The sequence below is a fragment of the Dermacentor variabilis genome, chromosome 2 (genome assembly GCF_050947875.1).
Source record: "Dermacentor variabilis isolate Ectoservices chromosome 2, ASM5094787v1, whole genome shotgun sequence".
Taxonomy (NCBI): domain Eukaryota; kingdom Metazoa; phylum Arthropoda; class Arachnida; order Ixodida; family Ixodidae; genus Dermacentor; species Dermacentor variabilis.
In genome coordinates this window covers 53,122,848-53,140,336 of record NC_134569.1, presented here as the reverse complement: position 1 = coordinate 53,140,336, position 17,489 = coordinate 53,122,848, and the positions used below count along the sequence as shown (strand labels likewise).

The 17,489-nt window shown below is 47.9% G+C and overlaps 1 protein-coding gene across 2 annotated transcripts in view; it reads left to right on the top strand.

The window, feature by feature from the left end:
* Positions 1 to 8,299: 8,299 nt before the first annotated feature.
* The window catches only part of LOC142571847 (fibrillin-1-like), a 114,016-nt gene continuing 104,826 nt past the window's right edge, over positions 8,300 to 17,489 (top strand). Inside the window, exon 1 of one of the 2 annotated variants that reach the window (XM_075680502.1) lies at positions 8,300 to 8,823. In XM_075680502.1, the coding sequence (XP_075536617.1) occupies positions 8,567 to 8,823 (257 nt within the window). In that variant the 5' untranslated portion in view covers positions 8,300 to 8,566. The remainder of the gene's footprint in view (positions 8,824 to 17,489) is intronic. The other variant, XM_075680501.1, reaches the window with a different exon arrangement.

The following is a 17,489-nucleotide window of genomic DNA, read 5'->3' as shown; positions in this document are numbered from 1 at the left end:
CCACCAGATACACGATGCGCAGCCAACTCAAGCTATACGGCAGTGCTGCCGGCGAAAGAGGGACGCGAAAAGGGTCAAATTTTTCCGCGTGCCGCGCGCGAGCGGCTGTCGCGTCTTCGGAGGCCGGCAGTACGCAGAACCGCCGCGGCTCCGTTTCAAGTGCGCCGCCAAGCAGGGAACCGACGGGGGCGGCTTTAATGAGCGGCGAGTGGCGTCGTCCTTCTTACTCTGCCGGCAATGAACGACGGCCATTCAGGCGACAATCCCCAGACGTTCTCCCGTCGCAGTGGCTCGGCGGGGTCCTGCTCGCCGACCCAATTAGGGCCGTTCTCCTTCCTGGTCGAGGACGCTCCTGCTTGCGGCAGCCGAGCACGCAGGGCCGATCCCTCCTTCCGGCCCTGCCGTCGCCTCCGTCACAGCCTCGTGTAATAACAGTGCACTACAGCGCGGCACTGGTTGCCGCCGAATGCCGCGACGGAATACGGCCGCTAGCGTCGACGCTGCCGCACCGCGTAGCTTGGTCAAAATCTACTACGGCGGCTTACGGACAGGCCGTGTTGAGGACATGTGTTACCATTCCTCCTATTAATTCTCGTCTAGTACAGAGACTGTATGCCGAACACCAGTTTATGCATAGGGGTAACAGGTTTGCATCTGTTTATCATGGCATTCTTGAGAACATGATCCGGGTTGTTGCAACTACTAGTATTCAAAATTTAGCTCCCTCCGTTTTCTGGCAACGTGTTGTTATTGCGCTGTCTCCGTGGACGACTACTAGCTTATCGAGGTACAAAAGGTGAGCGGTATAGCCTCTATTGGTAAATCTTCTTGCGTTCTCGCCATACCAGACCGTCTGCGCGTACACTGTACCTGAAGTCTCTCCAATCTGCTCCTCTTCGTTCTTTCTTTCTTTCCTTTTTTTTTCACCGTCCTGCTCTGTAGAATAGCCAGCTGAAGCTTAGTCCGGGTCAAACTGCTTGTCTTTCTTTTATTTATTTCGATGTTTTTTTTTTATGTGTCCTATGGCCTTTGCCAGAATTACGCCAGGTAGCCTTATGACCACCGTGGTTGCCTTGTGGCTTTGGCGTAGAGCTGCTAAGCATGCTATGGCGGAACCAAATCCCGGCCGCGGAGGCCGCATTTAGATGGAAGCGAAATGCGAAAACGCCCCTGTACCGTGCATTGGGTGTACGGTAAAGAAACCCAGGTGGCCATACTTAACCCGGAGTTCCCCCAATAAGACGTGTCTCATAATCATATATTGGTTTTGGCACGTAAACCCCTCCCCCCCAATTTATTAAATTAAATTAATCAGGTTGCCTTATGTTCACATGCTCTGCTCTATGCGTAGGAAAACTCCTCTCAGCGGTGGAACGCATACTTGCTTTTCCAGCTCTGAATAAAAATAAAGCCCGGAGGTTGCGTTGTTTTCATTTCTCCTTCGTTTTCCTCATTGCTTGACGTGGACGATTCGAAACCTGGGACTCCAGCTGAGCTTTCATTCTTGTTTATTTCTGCATCTCAGGAAGCGAACCGTTCAAGTACGCCGACCTCACACGCCAGCCACGACGAGTGTGGACTTCGAGAGGAGCTCGGACTGTAATATTTCATGTATAGATCACAGTACGCTTTAGCAGCAATTACCAAAACTACTTAACCTTTCGGCTTGGCTTATTGATTTTTAAAGATGAAGCATGACATTCATGTGTTTCTAGCGAGAACAACCTGAGCCTGATCAAATGCTTTGCCTTTCCTCGCAAACTGCTTCCTACCTCTGCTGAAAACACAAACACCGAGATTGATTCAATATATAATAGCCTTAGCGTGCATTCAACGGGTTTGCCGTTATCAGCACGTGTGCTTTACATAGGAGGGAGGGAAGGAGGGAGGGAGGGGGGGGTGGTCTGTGCTGAGGTGAAAAGGGCAACAGACCTTAATGTTTCATTAGGCCTCCGCGGTGGCTTAATGACTATGACATTCTGGTGCAAAGCACGGTCGAGGTCGCGGGTTCAATTTTCGACGGGGGCACTATGCAAAAAAAAAAAAAAAAAAACGCTAGTATGCCGACCTCATGGTGGCTCGTTAACGATGCCCAGGTGGTTATTAATCCACGGCTCTGTATTACAGCGTGTCTCGTAGACAGTGTGTTGCTTTGGATGGTTATATCAAATAAATAACTCAATGCTTCATTGTCTGATGTGAGGCCAAAGAGAAAGAGGGGACCTATTCAATTGGAGCTGAGGTGCGCGGATATGGTTCTCTCTGAGTTACACCTCCGAGGAATGTGCTTGTTAATACATTTTCACATCATACTCCAATAAGATGTTTGCGCGAGCACACACGATTTTCTGTGTTTGGACAGAGGAAATCCAGGTGAGTTGCATCTTCTTTTTTTTTTTTGAATACTTCTTTTGTGCTGAGAATGGAAAGACAAAATAACAAAAACAAAAATCGCGCACCTACAAGTTCCGTCACAATCGCAGCTATGAAAGATGGCAAAACTGACAAAAAAGCGAAGTTATGAGAAAAATCCTTGGAACTCCTCACAATAGTAAGTTATTCGTCATCCCTTCAAAAAAAATTGAAATAATTTTGCACGTACGCTGTAGGCACTTCGTCAGAGACTGGTTTACACCGTGAAGACCACTAATCTCTTAAGTGATGTTCAAAACGGACCTGTAGCGCTGTTCTCGGATCTTCCACGGCTCGAACGCTTGGAGCGAAGTTCCGCATGTTCCCTGCTACAATTATAGGTGCTTACAACTTGCGTTGATTCCTTGGGCCAGCCGCCAACAGTTGGAAAAACAGCCCCGTTACCATTCGATTTTTGACTGACTTGCAGATGTAAAGCAGCCAAGGATGACAAAGACAAAGATGGACTGAGAGAAAAGGGTTCGCTGGCCACCGCCGCCAGGAGGAGTATGATGTCTGCCTTTTTTAGGGAAAACAAAAAGTGCAGATGTTCACAGGAAGAAGGAGGCTTGATGTGACCAACAGGGGTCTATGAAGTTATGTTTCACGCTGGCTGGTTAGAGCGCGTACTGTATACCCTGGTCACGCAGCCACTTCCATGCTTCGACGCAGGCGGCGTTGCTGGAAAACGCCATCAGCTTTCACCATAGCTGTCGTAGAAACTACCAGCTGACCTCCTACGTAGAGGCGGTAAAATGTGACGTGAGAAACAAATATATCGAACCACTGGTTCGAAAAAGAGAACGCGCACATAAGTTGTTGTCTATTTGAATGAGATATAACCAAGGTGACATCTATATTACGGTATTTTAGTATTACGTCTCAGAGCAAATTCGGGGACCCGATAACCGTTGTGTTGCATTTACATTTGATGTCGACCATGCTGTTTTCACCGCCGCACGAGAGACGTCACGAATAGATGGATAGATAAGTAGTATTTAGTCTACTTGAAGGCGATGAATACATCCGGATGTCTCCTTGCCTGCATCTCCAGAAGGGCCCGGTCCACCAGCGCGGCTCGCCTTACCAGACTCGCTGTAAAATCGGCAGACGTCTATTTTGCCACGTTAGGGAGGTTCGCAATTGTCTTTCCTATTTCGCCTATTCTGTGAAGAAAACCGTGAGCTTGCCACGGGTGTGTATATATACACACCAACAACGCATATGAAGAACAGAATTGGCGGCTGTTTCGAATAGTAGTACACGGAGAGAAGCGCAGCTAGTGTTCCGTTAGGCAGCGTGCGCAAGCAAACCCTAACATTGGTTTCAAACTTCTTATTATTTTAAGGCTTTCACTGCAAGCATTGGGTGCGCACACGAAGTTTGAGTAACTTTTCCTAGCGATGACTCTTGTGACGTTGCGAGAATTACGAGGCCTCACCGGCCATGGACGTGGCCTTGCAACCTGCCGCAGTGCGCGCGCGCAGTCTCTGAACTGCGAGGAGGCCGATGTGCGGTGTGGTGAAGCGGCAACACGGAGCAAATACCGAGCGCGTTGTCAGGGCCAACTTTATTATTATTATTATTATTATTATTATTATTATTATTATTATTATTATTATTATTATTATTATTATTATTATTATTATTATTATTATTATTATTGCTGTTTAAAACAAACAATGAGGAGTTCCATCAAAGGCGACGTACAGCCTCTTTTTACTTGAACCGCATTAGTTCACAAATTATGACCGAAAATGCAATATATCGCATGCTTTCTCGCGTCTCTCATTTACTTAGACATAGCTACCAACTCTCCCAAAGACCGCAATACCATATCCGCCCTTAGTAGTAAATAACGAGAGGTCAATAGAGCGCCAACTAAGCACTTTATTCAGACCACCGTTGCAACCGTTGCGGAAGAGCAAGCACAGAACCCACACCTCTCGCGAAGGTTTGGTTGCGGCGGGACTGCTTACGTGCCGGAAAGTATAATGGCGGCGCACGGGGCCAAGGCATTTCATCGTTGACACTGGCGCGTACTCGACATGTGTCCTCGATGCGGTCTGGCAGGCGAGGACCCGCCGCTGGGCTCTGTCTCCTCGCGTCTGGAAATGAGGAATGGCGCAGCGGCCGCGCCGGCCTCCTAACCACGGCAAACTTCAGTGGAGACGGTGCGCTTGGATGGCTTCCAAAGCAGCGCGAGCGAGCGCCTCAGCCGCGCTGCACCCGCGCGGTTCCCACCGCTGACAGGTTGCCAAGCCCATCTGTCAACGAATCAATTGCCGAGACGCTTGGAAAAGGCGTGCCGCCGCGCCACAGCGCGCCACGGAGAATCGGCACAGGCGGAGATCGTCGCCGCTCGTTTTCTGTGCGGTTAATCATTTCACTTTTCATTAGCTTTATGCGCACGTGCACGTGTTGTGACAGCAGAGGGATATGTGCTTTGCGTTGAGCGAGTGAAAGGCCGCGGAACATTGCTTGTCAAAAGCTGCCGGAAACACGCCCATCGCAACGATGGTCGAAACAATTGAAACAACCTAAAAAATAATTGAACAAAAAAAAAATTCGGGAGACCGCAACATTAATATGGGGACTGATTACCAGCGAAGCTGTTTAGGCTGCATACATTATGAAATCATACATACCCTTAATGCCGCCAACTTGCTACACTGAGTGCACTTTATAATATATATAAATATATATATATATATATATATATATATATATATATATATATATATATATATATATATATATAATATATATATATATATATATATATATATATATATATATATATATATATATATATATATATATATATATATATATATATATATTACTGCTCATACAACGCCGAATTTATGTGGCTCTATTTGAACCCAACTTATTTTTGAAAATTAGCGGAGCGCTTGAAGCCTCCTTCACCTCCACCGCGGGTCGGCCCGGTATTGCACTATCTCCGGGATTGGCCCGCATATTCCTGTCTTCCATACCGACATAAGCCGACCAGGGTACCCCCCCCCCCCCCCCCCGCCCCCTGGTAACTCGTTCGGGGGATGCATACAGGGGCTGTAGGTAAACAGGTTCGCTGTAAAAAAAAAAAAAGCAGGAAAAAGACAAAGAAAGAAAAAGGAGTGGGGGGGGGGGGAGAAACCGTTGGAATGAGAACTACCGAAACAAACGCGTCTCGAAATTCGCGCTCCATCGGCACACATTTCAATGCGGCAACAAAGCTGGGGAATTTATTTGGTCATTGATTTCCATGGCTCCATAGACTGTGACTTAGCGCACTAAATACAAACGCGTTGTTTAATAAAACCTGTATCTTTGGTTCTCTATTTTTCGCTTTTTTCTTGTATCTTTTTTAACCACAGACAGCTTGGCTTGCAGTCACAGCCCAAGCACCACCGTTGCTAACATAGTGGAGTACCCGCTCCATCCAGCAAACTTTAAGCTTACTTTGCGTCAATAATACAGTTTTAACCCATGGGAGACTTTCTAAATGATACTGAATAATTTTCTTCAGGTGACGATCCTGAAATGGGAGTATACGTACTTCTAGCAGACCTTTCGAGGGATTAAGAGACATAAGCGCCCCGATACAGCGACGCACAGTCAGCAGATTTCTTTAAAGGGAGACCTGTCAGTAGACTGCACGTAATCACGACGGATGGAAAATTAACCTCTTAGCGTCCCGCTTATCGGTGGACGTAGCGACCGAGGTGGTGGAGGAGGGGGGGGGGTGAAATGAAGGGCTCTTCATGACTGTATGTCGATGGCATTTGATGCCGTAGAAGAAACTACGGCAAAAAGAAAGCTTGATGGCGGGAACAAGTGCACAGACAAGGGATGTGGGCTATCAGGAGCATATATGAGGACATGCCACAATGATATTGGATATAGCCGCTGCGCAAATGGTTGCAGCCGAATGCGGGTAATGAACTAGGTATTCTGTGTCACCAGCACTGGTCGAAAGATGTGGAGACGTAGGCGCGCCGAGAGTTCCACGAGAGAAACATGATTGAACGACGCAGCCAAAACTGAGCAACACTGATTATTCTATAGTGGCTTCAATTCCGTTGTCATTCCGGCAAAGAAAACCACAATGAAATTCAAACTGTCACACATGACAACGTCAAAGGCGGCAGAGCTTGCTGCCCTGCAGGCTGCTCTCAAATACCTCTTGCAAGAGACACCTCAGAAATGGGTCATTTCTTGCGACTCTAAGGCAGCACTTCAGAGTCTGCATTTTGTCATATATCATAGGACTCATGAGCAGCTGACATAGGAAATAAGCGAAGGTCACCATCAAGCTATCGCTACACGGCATGAAATTATATTCGAGTGGCTACCTGGACATACCGGCATTGCCGGTAATTCACCGACGAAGCCGCCCGGTCTGCTCACCTGGAAGCCCGACCAGTTCCAATCTCCTTATCTAGAATCGAGGCTGCAAGAAAGCTTCATATCCTGGCTGAAGCTACGACACACAAATACACGGTCTTCTCGCAACCTCCTGAAGTGTCATTTTCATAGGCTTCATCCATCCTTATAGCTGCAAGTGGCATCAAAAGTTTCCCGATCTGAGACGACAGTATTGTGTCGCCTCTGCCTCGGGGTAGCATTTACGAAGGCCTACTCTTTCCGCATTGAAATGGGGGATACGCCTATGTGAGACTCTTGTGGAACCACAGAAACGATTGAACACATCCTACGCATCTGCCCCAGTACGACGTCGAGCGTGAAGCTCTCCGGACAGCACTGAACCAGCTGGACCCTAGACCATTTTCAGAAATGGAGATCCTTGGACCTTGGCCGCACGTGTCGATGACACAGAAAGCCACGAACGCGTTGTTGAAATACCTCAAGTTGACAGGTCTTGGCAACCGTATACAGACTCGGTGTGAACCTTCAAATGTGCGCCAAACTGTGCTCTCTTATCTCCTCTCTTTCTCTCTTCCTCCCCATACCCCTCCCCCAGTGCAGGGTAGCAAACCGGACGTGCGTCTTGTTAACCTCCCTGCCTCTCCTGTCTTCTATTTCTCTCCCTTTCTCTCTCTCTCTGACAAATTCACATAGCATAAATGGTTCATGCTTTGCGTATAGGACGAAATCGTATACTGAGGTGTTCTCATTTTTTTTGCTTAAGTTACCCGCCGTGGCTGCGCAGGGGCTATGGCGTTGGGCTGCTGAGCACGAGGTTGCGGGATCGAATCGCGGCCACGGCGACCGCATTTCGATGGGAGCGAAATGCGGAAACACCCGTGGTACTTAGATTTAAGTGCACGTTAAAGAACCCCAGGTGGTCAAATTTCCGGAGTCCTCCCCTACGGCGTGCCTCATGATCAGAAAGTGGTTTTGGCACGTAAAACCCTATATTCAATATTAATTTTTTTCTTAAGTTGATGTGTCTTCTCACAGGTTGATTTGTCCTCGTGGGGTCTTATTAGCGGTGGACGGAAATTCGAGGGAAAGGAGACCACATTCACGGGGCGTACGCTCAGTGCTGTGTGAATGCGCTATAACGAGGCGCGCCGGCGACAGTGCCCTCGACCATGGCATCCGTCCACTGGTCCTGATCCGTGCTTCCACAAGCGCAGCGCCCCTCACAAACGTCCAGGGGAAGCCCGGCACCTGCCCGCAGCTCCGTGTATCGTTACATCACCTGGGGTGCCGTATACATGACCTCTCGCATAGCATCGATGCGTTCCGGTGAAGCTACAGGGAGTGCTACCGAAGAATCGTGAAAGGGGGGGGGGGGGGAGCGTGTAAAATAAGAGGAGGAGGAGAGACGAAGTGGAGAAAGGGCGACGGCGCACAGAAGTGGCCGCGCTGTGACCAAGCGGCGTGCTTCTGACGCGCACCACGAGCAGGAGGAGCTGCTTGCGCCGCAGCGGCGGAGCAGTGACTGATAAGCGGTCCGGCCGCTCGGCGTCCACCACCTCCCCGACCGGCAAAGGGCCGCCGCAGGAGCGGCATCGCGGAAAGACAGCGACTGCCGAATCACACTCGCCTCCCCTCCTTCCTGCCACCCTCGGACGAGACCCTCGCCCGCGCTCGGTGCGTACTACTCATCCGACTCCTCCGAGCACCGCTCCGCGTGTCCGTCGCTGGGCGCTACTCCGAGTGCCGCCGCCGCAGGAGGAGGATGATCTGCTCCCGCGCGGCAATGGTCCGCCGCGGCTCCGAGCCCGGCCGTGGACAGCACGTGGCCCGCACCGCGACGAGGCCCGCGGCCTCGTCGTCGCGCTGCCTGTCCCTCCTGGCTGCTGCGTGGTTGTGCTGGTGTCTACTGGTCTGCGCGACTCCGCACGGCGTCAAAGGCTTGAGAGAAGAGGCCGAGCTCACCGTCGAAATGGAAGCGGCGTCGGCGACGGGCTCCGGCTCCTTCCAGAGGACGAACCGGTGAGTGCGGTGCCTCTACAGCGCGGGTTTGTCGTCGGAGAGCTTCGCGTGTGGGCCCACCTCGCCGGGCACGCTGCTCGTAAACGTTTCGCTTGCCGTTGGAAGCGTGACGGGTACCGCTACCGCGGAACGGGCGTATTAGGGGTACACGGTTGAGGTTCTCTATCAGAAGATCTCATCGTGTGGAGCCGGAAATGTAATTCTAGCAAATGGCTTCACTTGCGTTTTGTCCCCCTTTATGCTGCGCGTCTCGAATGTTTTATTACTTTGAGCGGGGACCTTTCTACAGCGGCATTAACATATCATGACCATGCAGCAGGAAGAAATTATTTAATCTGCTTCTTCATTATATAGAAAGTAACTGACAGGAAAAGAAGATAATAAAAGACAAAGAGAAAAAATAGAAGAACAAACTGAAAAAGAAATAATAGAATCGATTATGCCGACTGACGTTGAAACTAAATGATGTCACAGGATAATATTAATTGTCGAAACAAAAAAAATGAAACAATTATTTGCTTAGACATAGCAGCGCATAACGACGAATTACTTATGACATACCTAGAAACAATAACATTGGCATTCAAAATTTTGTACGCGGCAATAGGACAGTTTTTTTTTTGCGCTGTTGTGATTTTTAAGGCCATTTAAATCACTGTAATTTGATACTTATTGAACAGCAGAATCAGAATTATGGTCACACACGCACAGAGACACACCGACAGGCGGACAGACACAACCACAAACACACTTTACCGCTACACTGCAAAGGAAGCGTGTATTTCCAGTGCTTTTCTTGTTGCAGCAAGGATAGAATCTTCCACCTCCATTCAAAGTGCTTGTGGTGATCTTATCTTCGAGTTTTTGTTTACGTTCGCTGCCTGGCGATAAGGTTTTCTTTGTACACGACATACTTAACGAAAACGTTGTCATGTACTCTTCTGGCGTGACCCGCAAGCTTCCGGTTGTAGAAAGAGCAAGCCTGGAATAAGGGCCCATGGCATCCCCGTTGTATATCTGTGCTGAAGATATACCTCTACCGAAAGGTTAAAAAATACGTCATCGACGGCTGTTGAGATGTGGGGCTAGCTTCTCCCGACACTATCGTCTCTACGCGCATATAGCTTCTGGGCTGGCAGAACAGGCATTGGTAATAGTTCGCGATAGAGCAGTGGACAGCACGTACAGGTTCTGCGCGAGCAGTACAAGTTCATCAGTCATAAGGGTTCTGCAAAAGTTATCCCAAACCCAAACCAGACGAGCTCTGCTACATACAAAACTATTTTTTACTAAATCCTTCCAGAAAAGCGATATTACTGAGCGTGGGCGCTTTATGTACTTTAAGTGTACCGTCGGAGCCTTGCTAGAATCGTGCATCGATTACGTAAGGCTCATAGTGGAATTGACAGTGTACTGCGTAATACTTCGGGTTCAGGTCGATGATGAGGAAGCTTCGAATGATGGACTTTACTGCTTCAAACTGCTGCGCTAGATAAAAGTATTTCGTACGTTTTTATTATTGTGGCGCTTTCGGCATTAGCGTAGTTTCCATATCACGCGCACTTGAATCCGAACATTAGAGCTTTCGAATAACGTTTGCAACCAAGCGTAAACGCATTATGTACGTCAAGAAATAGCGTTGTGCCCACTGCGCATGCTCGGTACGTTGCTGGATATCGGCGGTCTATGACCATTATGTCAACGTGCGTTATACAGAGGGTATAGCGTGCGTAATGATTACTTACCGTAAGAAATAACGTTGTCAAACATGACGGCACCCACAGCTCTCGATTCAGCGTGAATTCTCCTGATGGCTACACTCTCGCTATCACTAATCGCCACTAACTGTTGAATGAGCTTTCTTTTCCTCTAAACTCACGTGATACGTTAGTCATGAGCGCACATTGCGTTCAATTTCTGAGATGATGATGATGATGAAAAACTTTATTTATCCCTCTTTAAAGGGAAGGGGGCAATGGAATAGAGGGTGGGGGGAGGAACTACTTGAAGTAGGCCTCCTTTATCCTCTCAGCCCACTCCAGGATGGCCTCCTGAAGATCGGGCCTGGAGCTGCGCAAGGCAGCCTCCCACTGCTCCTCACTAGATATTAATTGCTTGAGGAAAGGGGGAAGGGGGTGCTTAGGGCACCCCCACATGATATGGTTTAAGTCTGCTCTGGGAGATACACAGAATTTACAAGAGGGAGAAAGGTAAATGGCGGGATGAATGCGGTAGAGGAGGTAAGGGGACGGAAAGGTGCGAGTCTGCAGCTGTCGCCACAGAACTTCACACCTACGCGGGGATTTGCCCATGAGTGGCGGAAAGGTTAAGCGGTCTAATCGGTAGTGTGTGCAGATTTCGTGGTAAGTAATAAGTCGATCCCGCGCTGTAAACGGCGCCTCCTCCGTGGCGAGGTCCGACGCATCTGATGCCTGAGCCCGGACTGTAAATCCTCGGGCACTGGCATGAGCCGCCTCGTTTCCGGCAAGGCCCGCATGCGCGGGAGTCCAGATTAATGCCACAGTTTGATTGAAAGGATGAGCCAAGAGGAGAGAAAAAGCTGGCTTAGAGACCCTACCCGCTCCGAAGTTATATATGGCTGCTTTGGAGTCGCTAACGATAATTGATGAATTTGGAATTGTGAGGGCCAGGGCTATGGCCGCTTCCTCCGCCTCCTCCGAGGACGAGCCAGGAATGGAGGCGGCCGCAGCGACCTGCCCGTGAGAGTTAATGACTGATATTGCGTAATGATTTCTGTTCCCATATTCGGCTGCATCAACATAGAGCACGTCTTTAGAGGTGGAGAATTGTTTTTGGAGAGCCTTTGCTCGCTGCCTCCTGCGCTGTTTGTGATGCACTGGGTGCATGTTTTTAGGAAGTGGGGGGATGCAGAGGTTCTCGTGTATGTGATATGGAATGGTGTATTTAGTCTTGATGATGGGTGCCGGAGTGATAGAGTTTGTAGAATGTGTCGACCTGTTGCGGTGTTGGAAAGTCTGCTATATTGGGATGTGAGGTGGGCTTCTGTGAGTTCAGAAAGTGTGTTGAAAGTTCCAGTAAGCATTAGCCTTTCAGTGGAGGTACGTATGGGGACCCCGAGAGCGAATTTATATATTTTGCGTAAAAGAGTGTCTATCTTATCTGATTCTGATTTAAGGAAATGTAGATATGGTGTTGCGAATGTAATCTTACTGATAACAAAGGCCTGAATCAAGCGGAGAAGTTCGGCCTCCTTTAGTCCGCCATGTTTATTGGAGACTCGCCCTAGAAGACGCAGGGTGTGATCGACTGTGGTCTGGAGTGTATGTAGAGTATATGTGTTGAGCCGGTTGCTTTGAATGTGTAAACCGAGCACCCGGAGCCTGTCCACTCTAGTAACGGGGATGTGGTTTAGGATTACCTCTATGCTAGACATGTGTTTTCCGCTCCCCCGGTGGGATGGCAGAAGTAGCAGCTCGGATTTTTGAGGGGAGCATGTGAGATTCATAGCCCCGGCATGAGCCACGACGGCGTCTGCTGCGACCTGTAGAGTGTCTTGAATCTTTCCGTCGGAGCCGCCAGTCGTCCAAAGAGTGATGTCATCGGCGTAGAGTGAAAACTTGAGATCGGGAATAGACCGCAATGCTTGCGCCATCGGCACCATAGAAAGATTAAAAAGAAAAGGGGACAGCACTGAGCCTTGGGCCGTGCCGTAGCTACCTAAAGCGTATGAAAGGGATTGCTCTGTGCCTATGTGTATCGTTGCGGTACGGTTGGATAAGAAGGTACATATGTAGTCATATGTCTGGGCGTCTGCGTGTAGTTGCTGAACCCATTCTGAAATGTCTTGAATGTTTGTGGGAGCTGATATCTGGCGGGCCTCTCGAAAATTGTCCCAATTGGTAAGGCTGAGGCGTTTGGGTGCAAAGGGTTTGTGTTTGAATTGTAGTGTGATGGTAATGATGTAATGGTCGCTGCCGAGGTTAACTTGTGAGTTGTGCCATGTGACGTGTTGGATTCTGTGTGTAAGCGTAAGATCGGGGGAGGTGTCCTTAGCTACGCTATTGCCTAGCCTGGTTGGTGCGCCGGAATCGCCGAACAATCTCAGAAATTGCCGGGTTATAATGTCTACCCGGCAATTTCTGAGATTGTTCGGCGATTCCGGCGCCCGTAGGATTAATGAGACGCGTCGGCATGGAAACACGAGAACTTGTTTCTCGAGTTCGCCCGACCCAAAAAGACCCGAGAGAGAAATGCGGGGACATCTTGCTGAGGAGTCTCACCTCTGTTGCGCCTCAAAATGCGCGTTGTGCCCCTAGGTACTACGGTGGACGACGTGCTCTGCTTCGTCGGCCGCCCAATACGTCCGTCGTTTATCATGATGACGCGTTATGACAACGGATGCATGACGACTCTATGACAACAATGGCGTGATGACGAAGGCACGATGAGAGTCGTAAGCTCGAATGACGGCGGTGGAATAACAATGACATGACGACCATCATCACATACCCAGTCACCATGGCTGAAAACAACTTATGGAGTTGAGCTGTGTTGGCGTAAGAGGACGGACGGATAGACAGACAGACTGACAGCCAACCGCCTTTACCAAACAGATGCCCAATTTCACGATTCTTACTAACAATCTTACGAATTGGTCTTACTGCCCTCCATGTGTTGTGAACTTCGAACAAGAACTACGCGCCTGTGAATCAATATTTGTAAATGGCGTAACGTGCACGAATTTATATTGAAGGAAATCTTCGCGGTGGCTCAGCGAACGCGACGTTGTGCTGCTGAACGTCCGCGAAAGTCACCGGTTCGGTTTCTAGCCGCGAGGGCAGCGTTGCCTTGGAGGAGGAATATAAAGATACGCGTGGACTTATATTTAGGCTCGTGTTAGAGAAGTGTAGGTAGTCAAAATTTAGCCGTTGATCTCCATCCATTACGGTGTTCAAATTTTAGATGTGGGGCTTGCGTCTTCAGAATGCTTCTTCAGGACCTTCTTCAGGAAACGTAGCACCAGAAAGTGGACCGGGAAAAGCCCTAATGGAGATACATAGTGCAGCATGTAGAAGTATTAGATACGATAAAGTGTAGTCATCATAGGCTAGTGAGGTCTAGAATTTACCTCAATGTGAAGAGACAAAGAGTAAAATTAGTCAAGAAGAAATAGGCCAACCTAGACACACTAACGGTAAAAGCAGACCAATTTATGCTGCTACTTGCAAACAAATATTAAGCCTTAAAACAGAGGAATGAGGATGACATAGAGGTAATGAACGAAACCTTAACTAGGCTGGCTTCAGAAGCAGCACTAGGAGTGGGAGGCAACGCACCAAGGGAACCAGTAGGTAAGCTCTCCCAAGTAATGCAGGAACTCATAAGGAAACGACAAAGAATGAAAGTGTCCAGCTCAAGAGATCAGATAGAATTCGCGGAACTGTCAAAACTGATCAACAAGGAAAATGTAAGTTATATTCGAAATTATAACGTGAGAAAGACTGAGGAAGCAGTAAAAGATGGACAAGGCCTGAAATCAGTGAGAAAGAAACTTGGCATAGGACAAACGAAAATGCACGCGCTGAAAGATAAGCAGGCCAATATCATCAGCAATTTAGAAGATACAGTAAAAGCAGCAGAATAATTCCATACTGACTTGTATAATACCGAGAGCAGCCAGGGCTTCTCTTTGAAAGTAGTAATGAAGCGGTAACAGAGGCTCCTTCTTTAACTTGCGATGAAGTTAGAAGGGCCTTGCGAGACATGAAACGAGGAAAGGCGGCAGATGCAGATGGAATAACAATCGATATAATCAAAGGTGGATGATATATCATGCTTGAAAATATTGCGGCCCTTTTTACGACAAGTCTCATGACTTCAAGCGTTCCAGAGAACTAGAAGAATCTCATCATTATGCTAATCCACAAAAAAGGAAACGTTAAATAATTGAAAAATTATAGGCCCATTAGCTTACTTGCACTACTGTATAAAATATTCACCAAGATAATTTCCAATAGAATGAGGGCAACAGTTGACTTCAGTCAACCAAGGGAACAAGCTGGCTTCAGGAAGGGATACTCTACAATGGATCGCATCCATGTTATCAATGAGGCAATCGAGAAACCTGCAGAGTAAATTAACCTCTCTATATGGCTTTCATGGATAACGGCAAGACGTTTTATTCAGTAGAAATACCAGCAGTCATAGAGGCATTACGTAATCAAAGAGTACAGGAGAAATACGTGAATATCTAGGAAAATATCTACAAAAATTCCACAGCTACCTTGATTCTCCTCAAGAAAAGTAGAAATATACCTATAAAGAAAGGGGTCAGAGAAGGAGACACAATCTCTCCAATGCTATTCACTGCGTGCTTGGAAGAAGTATTCAAGCTATTAAACTGGGTAGGCGTAGGAGTGAGGATCAACGGCGACTATCTCAGCAACCTTCGGTTTGCAGATGACATTGTCCGGTTCAGCAGCACTGCAGACAAATTTGGCCAAATAATTGAGGATCTTAACAAGATTGTGTAAGAGTGTGGATGAAGATTAATATGTGAGGAGACAAAGATAATGCTCAAGACAGCCGCGCAAGTGAACAACAGTTCAGGATCGCCAATCAGCCTTTAGAGTCTGTGAAGGCGTACGTTTACCTACGTCAATCACTCAGAGAAGACCCTGCTCATGACAAGGAAACTTAGAGAAGAATAAAACTGGGTTGGTGTGCATACGGCGGGCATTGACAGATCCTGACTGGAAGCTTACGACTATCAGGAGGTGCCATTGCAGTCTTTGACTTCGGCACCACCTTCGTTATATTAACATCTTGTAATTTTTCTAATTATCACAATAAAACCTGTTCAGATTCTGATTCTGACTGAAAAGAAAGGTGCACAATCAATACATTCAACCGGTGCTAACATATGGAGCAGCAACTTCGAGGTTGACATAGAAGCTAGAGAACAAGTTAAGGGTACCGCGCAAAGTGCGATGGCACGAGGAATGTTAGGCCTAAGGTTAAGAGACAGGAAGAGAGCGGTGTGGGTCAAAGAGCAAACGGGAGTAGCCGATATTCTAATATTGACATTAAGAGAAAAAAATGGAGCTGGGCAGGCCATGTAATGCGTAGAATAGATAACCGGTGGACCATTAGGGTTACAGAGGGGGTGCCAAGAGAAGGCAAGCGCAGTCGAGGACGGCAGAAAACTAGGTGAGGTGATGAAATAAGGAAATCCGCAGGCGCAAGTTGGAGTGGGCTGGCGCAGGACAGCGGTATTTGGAGATGGCAGGGGGAGCATTCAGCGTACGTGTTACAAATGTTAAGGACTATCCATACCTAGCGTATTGGCTGACCTGACTTTTGTTACATTTCCAGGCGGTGTTGTAAACGTCATTCGAAAGTGTATATGGCTGTCGAATGAGTGGTTCACCTGCGCGTGAACGAGAGACCAGTAGCCATAAGGAGTCCGTACAGCTTACGGACTCCTTCAGGGAGTTATAGACACCGCTATCGCTGTACAACCTTTACTGCTCTGCCCAAGAGTCACATATATTCAAATAGGAGATATTCAGGATTTTTTATATAGCATTCAACTGCTGACTCAATAACTGTCTTCACTGTATGACACAAACACGTCACAAACACGTGCACTGCAAAGCAAAACTAACCGATGGATTACGAATGTGGTACCGCTGGTGCTAACAGACATATATATATATATATATATATATATATATATATATATATATATACACACTTCTGTTCACCGGAAATTTGACTGAATGTAACTTTAGTAGTCACTCATAGCAAAGTCGCACAGGTGATCACTTACTCCGCCCCTATATCGAGAGCTCGACTCCTCTTTATATATGCCAGTAGCTCATTAACTAACACAGACATCCCATTTTAACGCGATAGCGTTAAGGAGCTCGTGTCGCAGAAAAGCCGGTGTCGTCGGCGTCGGTGTCGGCGTCCGCGGCGTTGGCCGTGAGCGATAAATCACGGCAGGCACTTCATAAATAAAAAGCAACTTCCAAGATGGGTTGGGTGGGAATCGAACCAGGGTCTCCGGAGTGTGAGACGGAGACGTTACCACTGAGCCACGAGTTCGATGCTTCAAAGCGGTACAAAAGCGCCTCTAGTGAACGCGGTGTTGCCTTAGATACGAGCTGTTTCTAAGGCTCAGGCGTGCGTCGCTTGCTCAGGCGCACATTTCGTTGTTGCGCCGAACGCTGCGTTGCTCGACGCTCACCGCGTCCGATGCGGGGCACGTAGTCGCTGCGCCGTAGCCCATTGTCTTACACCCCTTTTAATTTTGGTTTCCAAATAACGAAACAAAGAAAGAACACCACGAATACCTGAACAAAAGTATCCACCTTCAACCTGAACTTTTTTGCACAGTCCTATCAAGAAGCACATCACTTAGAGACATGCGGCCTCAAATTTTATGTGATCGATTAACATCGTATATAGTTATACGGCAAAAAGTAAAGAACTGGATCGCTTCGGATATTTTTACATTCTTTCCCTGCAGCGCTCTATCAATTTCGCCGATAGAAAGTGCAGGGCCCCCAAAGGGCTTTTAGAAAGCCCGTTAGAAAGTGCTAGGTACCTAAAAAGCATTAACTTTTGTGTGGAGTATTTGACATCGAGAAGCTGTACAGCGGGCTATGAGGCACGGCGTT